A 14,098-nucleotide genomic window follows, 5' to 3' on the forward strand; every position below is an offset into this window, starting at 1 on the left:
CATGTGGGAATCTATAACGAGCCCTTGATAAATATAGAACTGTAGCTGAAATGGAGAAGCCAGTAAATTCATATCAAATGTTACACCCTGAATATAAAAGTCACTCAGCTGTAGCTGCTGATTAGATTCCCTCCTCCACAGCCAAGGTACAAAACACTAGCAGCTTAAACCACTGTGACTTCACATTGTTGTAGGTTTTGTTGAGCATTTTTTTGTTTTGTTTTGTTTTTTTCAAAACATCTGCATTTTCACTTTAAAATGTTGGTACTTTCCATAGTTTATGGTTATGGTTTATTGGTGTCAGTTTTAGTTGTTGTTGTTTTACACACCATATTTGAAAATGAATGAAAAAGGGTTTTTTATGCAAGAGAACAAGACAGAATTTGATTACTGAATATTTCAATTGAAGTTAATGTGTTTTTAAAAGTGTAATTTAATTTAAATTTGTGTTTGTTTTTCTTTTTTTGTTATCCTGAAGCATTTTTAATCATATTTTATTTTATTGATTTTTTTTTCAGGCAGAAAAAAAAGTGTAATAAGTATGTTCATTCAGCTTTAACATACTGGGACACTTATCATGTTTCATTGTCAGTGTTTTCTCTTTTAGGCTTCCCATTAAGTAAAGAGAATGGAAAAAAACAAAACAGTTTCAACCGATATTCTGGAGGTCCAAGGTTTTGACATTTCTCCAGAGTTAATGTATCCTCTCTTTTTCTTACTGCTCTTTGTTTACTTCACCCTGCTTTTTTCTAACAATGGAGTCCTTTTGCTTATCATTTCTCAGAAGAGTTTGCACCAGCCAATGTACTTTCTGTTTTGTAACCTGTCTGTCAATGATCTCATAGGTAACACAGTCCTGCTGCCTCAGCTAATGGCTCACATCTTGGCAACCGAACGGTTTATCACCTACAAACAATGTGTGGTTCAGGCTTTTCAAAGTCACACATTTGGATCGGCTTCACATATGATCCTCATCATTATGGCAATTGATAGATATGTGGCGATATGCCACCCCTTAAGGTATAGTTCCATTATGACAACCAGAACTGTGGTTGGGCTGTCCGCAGCTGCCTGGGGGGTGTCAGTAGTGCTTGTGTCTATATTAATAGGTCTTACTGTGAGGCTGTCCCGCTGCAGATCCACTATACAAAATTCTTATTGTGACAATGCATCACTATTCAAGCTTTCTTGTGAGGACGTGTCCATAAACAACATCTATGGACTCTTTTTCACTGTGCTGCTGTTTACTAGTTCAATTGCAAGCATAGCTGCCACCTATTTTAGAATTGCTTTCATTTGCTGGATTAAGAAAAACAAAGACTTGAATAACAAAGCACTGCAAACATGTGCAAGCCACCTTGTTCTTTATCTGATCATGCTCTGGTCAGGATTTTTAACAATTATATTGCATCGTTTCCCAAATTACCCAGACTTAAGGAAAATTGCATCTGTTTTATTTCATGTTGTCCCTGCTAATCTGAATCCAATAATTTATGGAATGCAAACGAGATCATTAAGACATAAAATTACTGAAATACTGAAAAGAAAAGTGACTCCATCCTAATATTTTTTATCTTAAATTTACAGTACTAATAATAATACATTTTATTTATAGGCGCCTTTAAATACCCTGAAGGTCACCTTACATTAGTACAAAATAAATAAATAAAATAAGGTTTTCACTGGTTGCAACTAAAAGGTACCTATTTTAGATTAACCTTTTCTTTTAACTTAAGTTCCAGTTCCTTTTGAAAAGTCTTTCAACAGCTCAATAACAATAACAACAGCATAAAATGACAAGACATCAGAATGAGTGACGCATTAATTTTCCTCCCACCCATGTATTAAAATCTAAATGTTTTCTACCAACCTTTTTTTTTAAGTGGGGCCAGGCCTACACACTTCTATTGATTGATTGCTGAAAAGCCATTAAAATAATATCTATGACAAAGCATAAAATAAATAAAAATGTCCTTATAATCAGTATCACTATGCATGTATTTGGAGCTGAGTAATGCATTTGTTTTCAGTAAGCTTGTGGGGGTTTTTTGTGTAGTCATTGTTAATGACTTACAACCCAAAACTCAAAAAGTTAGTAATGTTTTTTTTTACTTTAATAGAGTATCACAATACAAAATGTATTTATTGTACATATACCAATAGGGAATATATTTTCAGCTGTTTATTATGTACCCTTGCAACTATTATTTTCCATCTAACGCTAACTGAAGCTTCTGAAGCTTCTTTTTCATATCCTATTAATAACAAAAGGCTTTTAGAGTTTTTAACTAATTTTACTCATAAAAGCCAACTAAGATTACTGTGTGGCTAAAGATAATAAGAAATGCCAGTGATAAAATATTTCCTTGGTGAATGGCTGTTTGGATCAACTTAATCGATTCAGTTCTTCATCCTAATCCATTATCAACACTGTTCTGTATTGTTTGGCATCATTGTGTGCAAGGAGTTGTCTTTCACACCTTCAAATCAGGACCATCAGATAGAAGGAAAATATTTTTTACCAAAAATATATTTTGGTACCATTGTAATCCCCCTAAAATACTTTCCTTGTCTTTCTGTATGCCACATGCACCTGGATTATCCAGGACAGATTATTTTCCCATGACATTTTACTGTAATTCTTCTCTACTTCTGTTAATGTGACATTGCATTGTAGTGCATTTCCTAACAGTTTAGAACAGAGTACTGCTGACTAAGCATTGAGACTATTTTCCTTTCTGGTCGAGATTAAAGAGGGCTATCCCTCTCTAAAACATATAGATGAGGGATTATACCAAGAGCTAAGCTAATGGCTGCAAACTATGAGATTTCACGGTTAATGCATAAGCGTTACACTAGCGGCATCATCATAAACATGTTATATGTTTTAGAGAAACTGGTAACACAATTTCTATCAAAGGGTCTTGTGCTAGTATAATTATTTTATACCCATACCAGCTGTTATATTTTCATGGATTTATAAATTAGTCAAACAAGCCATGCGAAGCATTAAAAGAGCATTGAAACCCTCTCAGGGTTCACTGGAGGCCTTACTTTCTCAGAACACCACCATAACCATAGTAACTGCTTTTGACTTAACTGCTTTGTCAGATTTTGGGTTGGAGGAGGGCTGGAGCCTATTTTAGTGAGGGGTGGGATAAACCCTGGGCACATCACCAGTCTATCACAGGGCTATTCAGCTGATTTTAATCTCTGCAATCAACCTGACATGTGTGTCTTTGGACTGAGGAAGCAAGCTGTTCACCCAAGAACAGGGAGAATATATAAGCTCCACACAAAAAAGCCTCAGGTACTGACTGTTTTGAATGAAAAACCCTCTTTCTGTGACATGACAATGATGACCACTATATAAAAGTTACTGTCACATCACCGGTTCGTGAGGTCCCATTTTGGATCCTCTATTTGAAAATTATGGGCATTACCATTTAGGCTTTTTGGAGACAAAAGTGACAACATTAGGTTCATTCATAGATCTATAATTAACCATGCATTACAGATACCTGCTAATTAGTGCAGACACCCAGTCTCATTAAGTGAGCAATGCGTCTTTAACACTTTAATACCTCTTGCATAAGTCACAGTGCATTTTAAATGGGTGAGCCATAAAAAAATAAAAAATAATTCAAATATATAATAAATCACCCTGTAATTTTGTTATGAAGGGGAATTTTTCCTATAGAGACTTAAATGGTTTATGAACCAGGACGAAAACATGTTTATTTCTGCTCAAAAGTTGTGTTTTTCAACAGTCAGTCTCAAGTGGCTAATTAAGTATTCAAAGAAACTGCAAGTAACTGTTTTTTCTGCTTAAATGATCTGTATGTTTATTTCATCACTTCACTATTTCATTTTGTATCAGTAAATTAACTGATTCTTTTCTGGGATGTGGACATTTTAAATCTTCCTGCAACAATAAGACATTTCTTAAGCAACAGCGGATAATATTTATTTGTTGCTTGTTGATATTAGTTTATGAACACCTTAAATAAAGGGGAAATAAAAGTTCCTGTATAGAAATTCATCTGTATTTTATTTATTAAAAGAAGAACTCAAAAGTGAACGACTGAAAAAAATATAATTATCATAAAATATATAGATTTGACAAAAGAACTTCCCACTTCTTGGGTGAGTGGAATAACTTTCACATAGCAAGGGGAGAAAGTCCATAAACAACAACTTTATCAAAGATTTAATTCTACTCACAAAAAGGTTTGTAATAGGAGGTGAAATCTCAAACATTCCTGGAAATATGAGAAACTTTTACAGAATCTGATAATACTGGATGATTCCTGTCCTAACCTGGAATAATCTTTATGCTATTAACAGCATTTCATGCTGTCACCAAACCTTCTGAAAAGGTCTGTAGTTATATGGTTTTGCCCATGATGAGAAGGCTCATGAAAAACACCATAATGAAAAAAATCCACATGAAGAAGCGGTCTAAAACTTTGGCCACCTTCTTCCACTCTCCAGTCCTTTTCTGTGTGGCCCTCTGATCTCTGTGGCAGTTGGCTATATACTCTATGTTACGCAAGAGCTGTGTTTCATTGCTTTGGGTGCTGCAGGAAATCTCTCTGTCTTTTTTCTCTCCATCACTCACTCCTCCCTTCCTGCATCTCCTCCCCTCCCCTGAGTCACCACAGTCCAGGCTTGCAAAAATGCCATTCTTCCAAGAGCTGTAGTTGCTAGTAGGGTTTTTCCCGATTGAGCCTATAGGAGACAGCATCTGATCCATGTCTTCTTTTTCCTCTGTGGGCATAGGTCCCACTATCTCTTGTCCTCTCTCCATTCTGAAGATGCAGTCCTCTGTGCCCGGTCCCGCCTGACCATTCATGGTGCAGTTGGTGTTCTGTACAGGAGGAGGCTCCTGTTTCTCTGGCTGAGGTGACATGCAGTTCTCCCCAACTTCATAAACAAAGCACATTCTGGCCATGTACTGCAGAATGACTTTCTTGGCCCATTTGGGAACAGGCTTGGCATCAGGGCCACAGTGGTGTATGTTCATGACAAATATGGTCAGAGCAGTGGAGGCTGTAATCATTGTCATTGTTGCAATGTAATATTTTCCTGTGGAAGGAAATAAGATGAGAAAATCTGTGAACAGATTTGTAGTGCATTACTATCACACATACTGGGATTTGATTCTTACCAATTAGTGGTACATTCTCAGAGGGGGGCATGATCTCTGCAACCAGTAACTGAAAGACAGTGAGTGCCAGCATCACTGTGACACCCAATGACACCTTCTCTCCAGAGTCAGCAGGAAGGTAGAAACCAAGTGGTGCCAGAAAAGAGATCATCACACATGGTATGAGCAGGTTGAAGACATAGAAGGATGCTTTCCTCTTAAGTTTCAGTGTGTAGGTCACATCTGGGTAAGGGTCAGCACAGCAACCATAAAGAACAATGCTCTTCTTAGCCGGCATACCAAGCACCTCCCACTCAACGTTTTCCACCAGGTCAGCCAGGTCAGCACTCTCCATTGCATTAAGGATGTCAAGCTGGTTACCGTTGTAGGTCCAGGAGCCGTAGGTGAACCGGCATTGCTGAGCATCAAAGGGGAAGAAAGACACATCCACTTTGCATGAGCTCTTAGTGATTGCTGGAGAATCCCACATTATCTGTCCATCATGTCGAATCACCACATTGGTGTCCATGGGACCAGTGAAATGATCATCTGCGCTAAAAAACAAAGAAATCATTGCTGAAAAAACAATGTTCAACAACACTGTAAATTCATACTAGGAGCAAATTTTGGATAGGTCTTTTACAAAAACAGCTTTGATTAGTTTCAAACTGGAAAGGCACAAGTACACTAGGATCGTGTCTGTTTTTATAGCTTTTCAATAATATAACATGATTATGTTTAATGTTTCAGCATCCTTTAGTTTCAATGACACTTTTAAACCATGGGAGGCATCACTATATGGAATTACTTTACACCTACTTATCTAATACTTTCTTGCTCTTTCAATCACTTGTCTAAAATTCAAATTTTATGTTTTTGTTTTTATAGTTATCTAGACTGTTGTATATGCTGCATTATTGGACTATAAGAAGCAGCCGGCATAGGCCTGGACACCTACAAATGACAGCTTCAAAGCATGTTTAGCTTGTGTATTTCATATTGGGCAAAATGTCGTGATACAGTATTGAATTTGTGAACTCTATGCCCATCCAACCTACCTGTTATAGAGAACTATATCAGGTCTCCATACATAACTACCCGGTATGCGGATGGTATCAAGGCCATCATAATCATCTTTATTCCATTTAAGGTGTGCATCAAACCACACTTGCCGTATCCATAAATATGCAGTTAGAATTTGGTTTCGCTCATCCTGTAAAATATTGAGAAAGGTGATCATAAAAGGGGAATATTACAGTTAAAACAGTAAAAATAAAAAATAAAATAAAATAAAATAAAATAAAATAAAATAAAATAAAATACAAAACAGCATTACAGATATATGTGTATCTGCATGGATCAATTTCACTCATACAGTTATGTACACTGTGGGAGTTTACCATGTCAATTATCTGGGAGAGTGTAACCTGTAGAGTTACATTCAGGATGGTGTTTGTGTCGTCTACAGGCCTCAGTGCGCTAGTGTAGTTTGTGAACAAATCCTTTAGGAGTTTCTGAGCATATCTTCCATGAGCACACCAACAAGCTAGGGCAAGGAACAAAGCAGTTTAAAGTTATGTTAACACAAAACATGTGATGCATTTCAGTATTCTATTTCCATTTTAATCGAGGAAAATATGTGTTTGCTATGAAAGGCATGCTGGTGTGATCACGGATCATTAGATTTTCAAGCCAGTGACATGCACAGCAAAGGCAGTGCTGTGGATTTAGAGGGTTGCAAGAAAAGGGAGAAACATGTGGGGCATGTGAGACAAAATATGGATGGTACAGCAGATGGTGGTAGGGAACAAAGGGCAATGGCAATCTATATTTCCCTTCTATAAGGCTCTAGAAATAGACCAAACACATCTGCCAACAGTGACTTTCTCTGCTAAAGCTCTGTATATGGAGTGCAACATGCAACATTAATCCAGTGAACAAACAACAAATAAAAATGAGCCTAAACCTGGAGGGAAAGTATTGGGAAATATTCGTCAAACGCACGAAGCCATTATTCACGCATTAAAATAAAATCTAATTAAAATAATCAATCAGGAAACGAGCAGGAAGAGTTTTCAACAGGAAACTTAGTTTATAGCACTAAATTTATTCCCAGTGTCAACAATGGATTTGGACTAACCAGATGTTAACCTCGAGTCCTGTTTCAATAAAGCCTCTGAGCTGGATGCAAAGAAGGTCTACAGGATTATGATGACAGCAAAATCCCCAAACAGCTGGCAACAAGTTTGCGGATTGCGGGAAACAGCTTGAGGGGTAGAGGAAATATGAGGTGAAAAGGATGTTCTATAAAATATAATAGATACAATGAAATACAGATGACTGGGATCACACGTCCAACCACACTTTATAGAAAAATGTTATCTAAAGCTTTCTTCTCTGCTAGGACAGTTTTAATATAGTTCCCTTTCATATGATATTAAACCAACCTAAATAGGAACGCAAAATTGATCGACATACCGACATCGTTTTAGATTATACGAGGTAAACAGAAAATAAAACGAACGTAAACTTACTCGGCAACATACCGACACACAGCAGCCAGCGGAATAAAGTCTGGATTCGCCATTGTTTCATCTTGCTGAAGCAAATGCCCTCCATCCGAGAACCATTTGAACTGCTCTGTCCCCAAACACGTTTTATTCGCCAAAAATAGTCTTTACAAAAACACACCGATGGGGGAAGTCAGCAGCGATGTAATCCGGTGCTGAACAAGACCAACAAGCGCTCGGGAAGGGGCGGGGCAGAACGAATCCAGCTGATACGACCACGTGTACACCCTGCACAAACACGGCGAGTTAAAGGTGGTGTTGTGTATTATCTTTGATGGGGTTTTGGTGGCGAATTAATGATAATAAGAATAGTCCCCCTGTTTGCTGTGATTCAGCATCACGGAGAGCTACCGGCAACTAACAAACAAATAATAACACATTTCTCGCTCCGTGTCTTCGGGCTAAATCTGGCCAATGATTTAAAAAAAAAAAGATAATAATTACATAATACATAATTTCCATTATGTCGAAATATATATGCTGTAGCAATCACAACACTGTCCTCCTCGACTTTCTCTTCCGGGTGCTGGTGGTCCCCACCTACTCGTTTTACACGACAAGGATGCTACACCCGCAGGCCCGTTATCATCTCATCGGAGCATTCATCTGAGGTCGCGTAATGCAAAAAACAAACAAAAAAAAAACAAACACCCCCTAAAATGCGGGAATTTAAAATGACTGGATGAGCCGAGCAGTGTTTTAGGCGATCGACGATAGCTGATTGAGAAATGCACGTCCACCGCCCTGCATACTTAAATATTATTGTTACAGCGTAGGTATTGTTGGGAGAGACCACTGGCAAACAGTAAACAGGATGAAGGTAGGATGGATTTAGCCATTACATGTTCAGTAAATTCACGCGAATGTTTTAAATCTGAAATGTTCCCGAGAGGTTCAAGATAAATATTGACCTTATGGATGTACTTGACATGTTTACTCATCTCCAGTCTATTTTCTTCTTACCTAGCATAGCTACAGATGCCAAGAGCGTTATATCCCGTATGTGATCATCTTTACACGATTGTTTCTTTTCCCGCTGTTGCAATCTAAAATGCTACAAAGTTCAAATATTTTGGGGCATGAAAGACCCCTGGTTATTAGGGTATCATTCGCCACCTGTGTTCTGGCGACTGTGTGCCTACCCCTGCTCGGGCTCATCACTTGTGTCTTCATATCCTCTGTTTTTCATTTTGAAGATGCCACTGGTACACACTGCCAGGTAATGTGCATGTTTAGTTCTATGGTAGTAGTTGCAATACCTTATTATGTATTGATTATATATTTTTAACCTAAACAAAATTCTTGATGTGTGTTTAGGTTCCTAATTACCTGCCATCTATAAGTGCCTCTATCAGCTTAAGTCCTGAGTGCCACATTTGGCGATTCTGCATTGGACTACACTCAGCACCAAGGTTACTGGTGGCTTTTACCTACTTCAAGTTTTACAAGGCTCGCTTTGCTACCAGGTTTCCAGAGAGTTTACTCAGCTGTTTAAACCTGGGCTTTTCTATATCTGAAAACCTTGGACTCTTGTTGCTCACATATGTATCATCCACTGAGACTTACTGTGAGTATTCTGAATTTAGTTTGCATTTTTGTACAGGCCTTGTCTGTACAACTATAGTGTAATACTATAATAATAATACTGATAATACTATTACCTATTCTTGGACATTAAAAACAAGCAATTTCAGTTGTGCTAAGTATAATATGACTGGTGGTTGGTGCATTTATGCAAAGTTTAATAACATATTATCACAAGTTCTTCCCATTTGTTGGTCAAATTTCCCTTCCTCTTTGTGTTTTTGCTCCTTAGTTGTGCATAAGGAAGGTTTTGTCCTGTTCATTGTAAGTTCTCTAATCTACATGTTGATAACCTGCCGTTTATGGAAATCTATTAAGAAATATTCCTTAAGTCCTGAGGTAAGAAATAGCAAATGAGGCACTAGAACTTAAAAACTGCCATATCATTTGTAGAATTACAGTCAATTTCAGTATTTGTTTACTTTGTTGTGCCCTCACAGGATGCCAAGTCTCACCACTGGAAAGTGCGTTTCTTACTTCTCAATGTATGCTTCTGTGCTTTTGCCGGATTCTTTTACTGGAAACACAACATGTACTGTGAATCAGGGAGTGAGTATTTAACCCATCCTTATGTTTCTGTGTGGATTGTGTGCTGCTTTATTAATATTAATCATCAACCATCATATTTACAGTAATGCAAATATTCACAATATTCTGACCAAATTATATTTTTTCTGTACTCTGTTTCTTCTTTCATCAGGTTACACATTCTTTGCCCTGTTTGAGTATCTAGTTGTTTTCTCCAATATGGCCTTCCATCTTACAGCCGTGTGGGACTTTAAGAGCCGGGAGGTCATGCTCATTTCATCTTCAGAGGATAAAGACTTCTGACTAGAAAGTCAAGGACTAGGTACTACATGTACCACCCCCCAACCACCTGATGATAGCAGCCTTGATCCTGCTGAAGCGGAAGAGTGGGATGAAGGCCTTTTCCATATATTTCCATGATGACCACTCACAAATTCTTAGTGAGTGATGATGTCTGACAAATGAACATAAGATATGCACATGTGCTACTGTAGGGGTATTAGGATAACTTTAAGTGCATTTTTTTGCCTCAGTGTCTCGTTCATGGATGCCTTCACCAACCTACATGATGTTATGTAATGTGACATTTTAACTTTTATACACTGCACAGCAAATTTGTGGTCATACTAGAAATGTGCCAAAGTAAAGTGATAGTTCTTCAAGTATGCTTGGCTTTTATTTTGAAATATAAACTCAAGGATAGGAAATGGATGCATTCTGAATTCTAAGCCTTAGTGTCCAGCTTCAGAAACACTGCACTCTATTTAGAGTCCTCAAAAAAGATTGGCACCGATACTCACTTTCATGTAATAAAATGCAATATTCAGGTTGCTGTTGACAAAGCGCTTTATTCTATGTTGTTACTTATTTATGGTTTATTTTTTAAGGGCAAGTATATTACATGAACCACATTACACACCAGAGTATTTTTAATCTTAGCTAGTTTGCCATGCCCATTCCTAGTCGGGCTTTTAAAACACAAACAGAGACATAATAAAGTTCAGTAAATCATAACTTTAAATACTTCTGCAATATTGGCAGTTGAAATGTTAATTTAACACTTTTCAAATCAGATTTCCTCAGTAATATGTGAGGAACTGTGCACACTATTGTGTCCTGATTACCTAACTCTTCGCTGTGCACCAAAATTAAATCCCCCAATAAAAACCTGTAGATTTAAATGAAAGAGTATACTCCAGATTGACATGCCATATCAACAGATTTAGGAAAAACATGATAAAATCAAATTAAATTAAAGTACCTAAATTTAAAAAAAACAATCAATCAATCAATCAATCAATCAATGAACCGTGTAAAATAATCCAATACAGTGAATAACTTACCTGAGAAAGTCCTATATTTGTGAAACTGATAATACTCAGGTCTTGTTAACACTGTGTTAGGGATAGATTCACATTTTTGTGATGATGGTTAAATTGGCAGGTTACAGCTCAAAGTTAAGATCAGCCTATAATGTCAATACACAAGCCTATATTATCTGATCTCAATACCAGGAAGGTTCAGCTAAAAATACCTATGTAACTGGCAAATTTAATTTAGGGTGCACAATTTAAGTTTGTTTAGCCTGACTACCTTTACACAACTTCAGCGCATCTCTTTATACTAGTTATACCATTATCAGTACCATATCTGTTGGTGCCTGTCCTGTTTAGGCCTTACACTTTCCATGTATGCACAAAGGAATTCCTGCACATGGAAATAAATTTGTCTGGTTAAAGTTTAAATGTAATTGTTTGCATATTTGTGCAAACTGTGCTGTGTCTAATAAACAAATCACTGTAAAGGTTATTTCATCGTTCTAACAGAACTTAAAATATATATGCACTTCAACTTATGATTGACTTAAGACATCATTATATGCTACTGTTCATTTGTATTATACCACCAAGATTGTAAGGTAGTCTCAAAATATTTCCTCTGTATATATCTTGCAATATGATTGAATTTGCACTGCTCTGAAGTTTCTTATAATCCACCCATATATCTAAACCAGATGATGCAAATGATCCTCAGGTTACTGGCAAGAAGCTTAATATTGTGTAGGTTCTAATATTAAACAATCTATCAATCAATAATATTAATCAAATATTATGTGACAAATGTACGTGAAGCGCATCACTAAAAGTTTATTACTTTGTTCTTCTGTTTTCAGATGAAGTAGTCAGTAAATATCTTCAATATGTCATTAAAGATTTTAACAAAAGCTATATAATCCTGAAACCTATGAACCATGATGTGATGACAGTAATTTCCTCCAATATTAATTATTTTATTTGCACTCAAACTTAAGGATATTCACCATAATATACTGGCATGACTTGGAAAATACCTCAGTGTGCAGGTTTACTCTAAAGGAAAGCTACAGGACCCTGTGTTAGCCCAAACAGTCAACATTGCAGACATACTCTGCAAAGTCTGTACATGTGTTTAATAACAGGAATTCTAAAAAAAAAAAAAATGAGTAAGAAAAGTAACAACAAATAATATATTTTTCTTTTTAATTCAAGCACCATTATTCTTTTAAATAGAGGTCTCTATCAAACAGTCAAGGTTTCCCTTTATAGTATAACTCTGAATTGATAACCAGATTAGTAACAGTCAAATAAAATTTTTGGACACTTTTAAAATTTCTCAGCAAAAGCCATAAACCTTCTTCAAATGTATCTTGGTTCAACAGAGCAGCATGTTTTGGGGCATTAGATCCCCTTTACTTCAAGGGGTGTCCTGCCAAGCTTTGCTGGTGTGCATTCAAGCACAGGAACGTATTGCACTTCTTGGATTTCCACCTCGACACACCCTTTGGACAGAGGTCACACCATTCCAGCCTTTCACAGTGAAGCAGCAGATGTCCACACCTGTCCTAACACACATCTAGTTGTGTTGTTGCTGTGAATATCCTGGGATGTAGCCTTCCTTTTGAAACAACACATGTGGTGGAGAATAGGATTACATTTATCCAGCTTAAAATGCTGGCATGTTGACTTGCTTAAAATTGTGAGCAACTGCCAAGCAAAACCTGGATTGGTGTCTCATTCAATAAGACACAGATGAGCCAGCAATCTGAGATGCACAGGACGAGGATGTATCTAAGCAAGGCAAGGCAAGGCAAGTTTATTTATATAGCACAATTCAACAACAAGGTGATTCAAAGTGCTTTACAGAGACATTAAAGAACAAAAACAAATAAAAAGCATGATTTAAAGTTGATTAAAAAAAACAGTAGATAAAATCAGAACAGTAGATAAAATCAGTAGTTAAAATGTAAGTTTTGAAATGTAAGCTTAACAGTGTGGATTTGGTGTTTTATTGAAATGCAGCTGAGAATAGGAGAGTCTTCAACCTGGATTTAAATAAACTGAGTGTTTCAGCTGATCTGAGGCTTTCTGGGAGTTTGTTCCAGATATATGGAGCATAAAAGCTGAATGCAGCTTCTCCGTGTCTGGTTCTGACTCTGGGAACTGATAAAAAACCGGACCCAGATGACCTGAGGGATCTGGAAGGTTCATACTGGGTCAGGAGGTCACTGATGTATTTTGGTCCTAAACCATTCAGAGCTTTATAGACCAGCATCAGAACTTTAAAGTCTATCCTCTGACGGACAGGCAGCCAGTGTAAAGACCTCAGAGCTGGACTGATGTGGTCCACTTTTTTGGTCTTAGTGAGGACCCAAGCAGCAGAGTTCTGAATGAGCTGTAGATGTCTGACTGATTTTTTAGGTAGACTTGTAAAGATCCTGTTACAGTAATCAAGCCTACTAAAGATGAATGCATGGACTAGTTTTTCCAGGTCCTGTTGAGACATCAGATCTTTTGTCCTTGAAATATTCTTGAGGTAATATTAAGCTTTTTTTGTAAGCAGGGGAATGTGCCATCGCCTTGACCTTGCTGTTGTCAAGACTGACGACCTGTCCAGGGTGAACCCCACCTCTCATCTCATGGTATCTGGGATGGACTCCATCAGCCATGACAGCTTGTGTAAAATCTGGTTATAGCTTGTTGAATTCAGCTGTGTAACTCTACAAAGAGCAGAGATTGAAAAAGTCAGAGTTTTTGTTTTAAATGTTGTATAATATTCTATTATAGTCCAAAAAAAATAGGTGATAAAGAGACAAATATTTTTTTTCCTCATTATTGCAAAAATACTCGATGTCTTAATGTCTCTCTTCAGCTTGGACGCTTGGATCAAGTATAGCCTACACTCCAAACGCTAGGGGGCGTCATTAGCCGATGATGACTATACGGAGGAG

General features: G+C 37.2%; 3 protein-coding genes across 6 annotated transcripts; 2 read left to right on the forward strand and 1 right to left on the reverse strand.

The window, feature by feature from the left end:
* The first annotated feature begins 628 nt into the window (after positions 1 to 628).
* On the forward strand, positions 629 to 1,825 carry LOC146373441 (olfactory receptor 7C1-like). Its single transcript, XM_084949946.1, has one exon. The coding sequence runs from the start codon at positions 629 to 631 to the stop codon at positions 1,562 to 1,564; it is 936 nt and encodes a 311-aa protein (XP_084806072.1). The 3' UTR covers positions 1,565 to 1,825.
* A 2,207-nt stretch (positions 1,826 to 4,032) lies between these two features.
* chrna10a (cholinergic receptor, nicotinic, alpha 10a) lies at positions 4,033 to 8,118 on the reverse strand. 4 transcript variants are annotated; one of them, XM_084949944.1, is made up of 6 exons: positions 7,684 to 8,118; positions 7,290 to 7,415; positions 6,550 to 6,695; positions 6,208 to 6,362; positions 5,171 to 5,703; positions 4,033 to 5,088 (listed from the first exon to the last, which is right to left on the reverse strand). In XM_084949944.1, the coding sequence occupies exons 3-6, from the start codon at positions 6,550 to 6,552 to the stop codon at positions 4,388 to 4,390; spliced, it is 1,392 nt and encodes a 463-aa protein (XP_084806070.1). In that variant the 5' UTR covers positions 6,553 to 6,695; positions 7,290 to 7,415; positions 7,684 to 8,118; the 3' UTR covers positions 4,033 to 4,387. The 4 variants fall into 4 exon arrangements, with proteins under 4 accessions (XP_084806070.1, XP_084806067.1, XP_084806071.1 ...); XM_084949941.1 differs by lacking the exon at positions 7,290 to 7,415 and having other exon boundaries at positions 7,696 to 8,118; XM_084949945.1 differs by having other exon boundaries at positions 6,550 to 7,415; positions 7,696 to 8,118.
* A 139-nt stretch (positions 8,119 to 8,257) lies between these two features.
* LOC146373443 (acyltransferase PGAP2-like) lies at positions 8,258 to 10,673 on the forward strand. Its single transcript, XM_084949947.1, has 5 exons — positions 8,258 to 8,938; positions 9,037 to 9,286; positions 9,536 to 9,642; positions 9,744 to 9,852; positions 10,004 to 10,673. Exons 1-5 carry the CDS (start codon positions 8,771 to 8,773, stop codon positions 10,132 to 10,134), a joined length of 765 nt encoding a protein of 254 aa, XP_084806073.1. The 5' UTR covers positions 8,258 to 8,770; the 3' UTR covers positions 10,135 to 10,673.
* Positions 10,674 to 14,098: the final 3,425 nt, after the last annotated feature.

This window comes from Perissodus microlepis, chromosome 14 (genome assembly GCF_051167445.1).
Source record: "Perissodus microlepis isolate ML-2025 ecotype Zambia chromosome 14, ASM5116744v1, whole genome shotgun sequence".
Classification (NCBI taxonomy): domain Eukaryota; kingdom Metazoa; phylum Chordata; class Actinopteri; order Cichliformes; family Cichlidae; genus Perissodus; species Perissodus microlepis.

Coding starts and splice junctions, on each gene's coding strand:
- LOC146373441 (XM_084949946.1), top strand. CDS start 629: ATGGAAAAAAACAAAACAGTTTCAACCGATATTCTGGAGGTCCAAGGT.
- chrna10a (XM_084949940.1), bottom strand. CDS start 7,768: ATGGAGGGCATTTGCTTCAGCAAGATGAAACAATGGCGAATCCAGACT. Junction 6,696..7,683: donor GTGTGTCGGTATGTTGCCGA/GTAAGTTTACGT, acceptor TCCTTGCCCTAG/CTTGTTGGTGTGCTCATGGA. Junction 5,704..6,207: donor GATATAGTTCTCTATAACAG/GTAGGTTGGATG, acceptor TTTGTTTTTTAG/CGCAGATGATCATTTCACTG.
- LOC146373443 (XM_084949947.1), top strand. CDS start 8,771: ATGCTACAAAGTTCAAATATTTTGGGGCATGAAAGACCCCTGGTTATT. Junction 8,939..9,036: donor CCACTGGTACACACTGCCAG/GTAATGTGCATG, acceptor ATGTGTGTTTAG/GTTCCTAATTACCTGCCATC. Junction 9,287..9,535: donor ATCATCCACTGAGACTTACT/GTGAGTATTCTG, acceptor TTTGCTCCTTAG/TTGTGCATAAGGAAGGTTTT.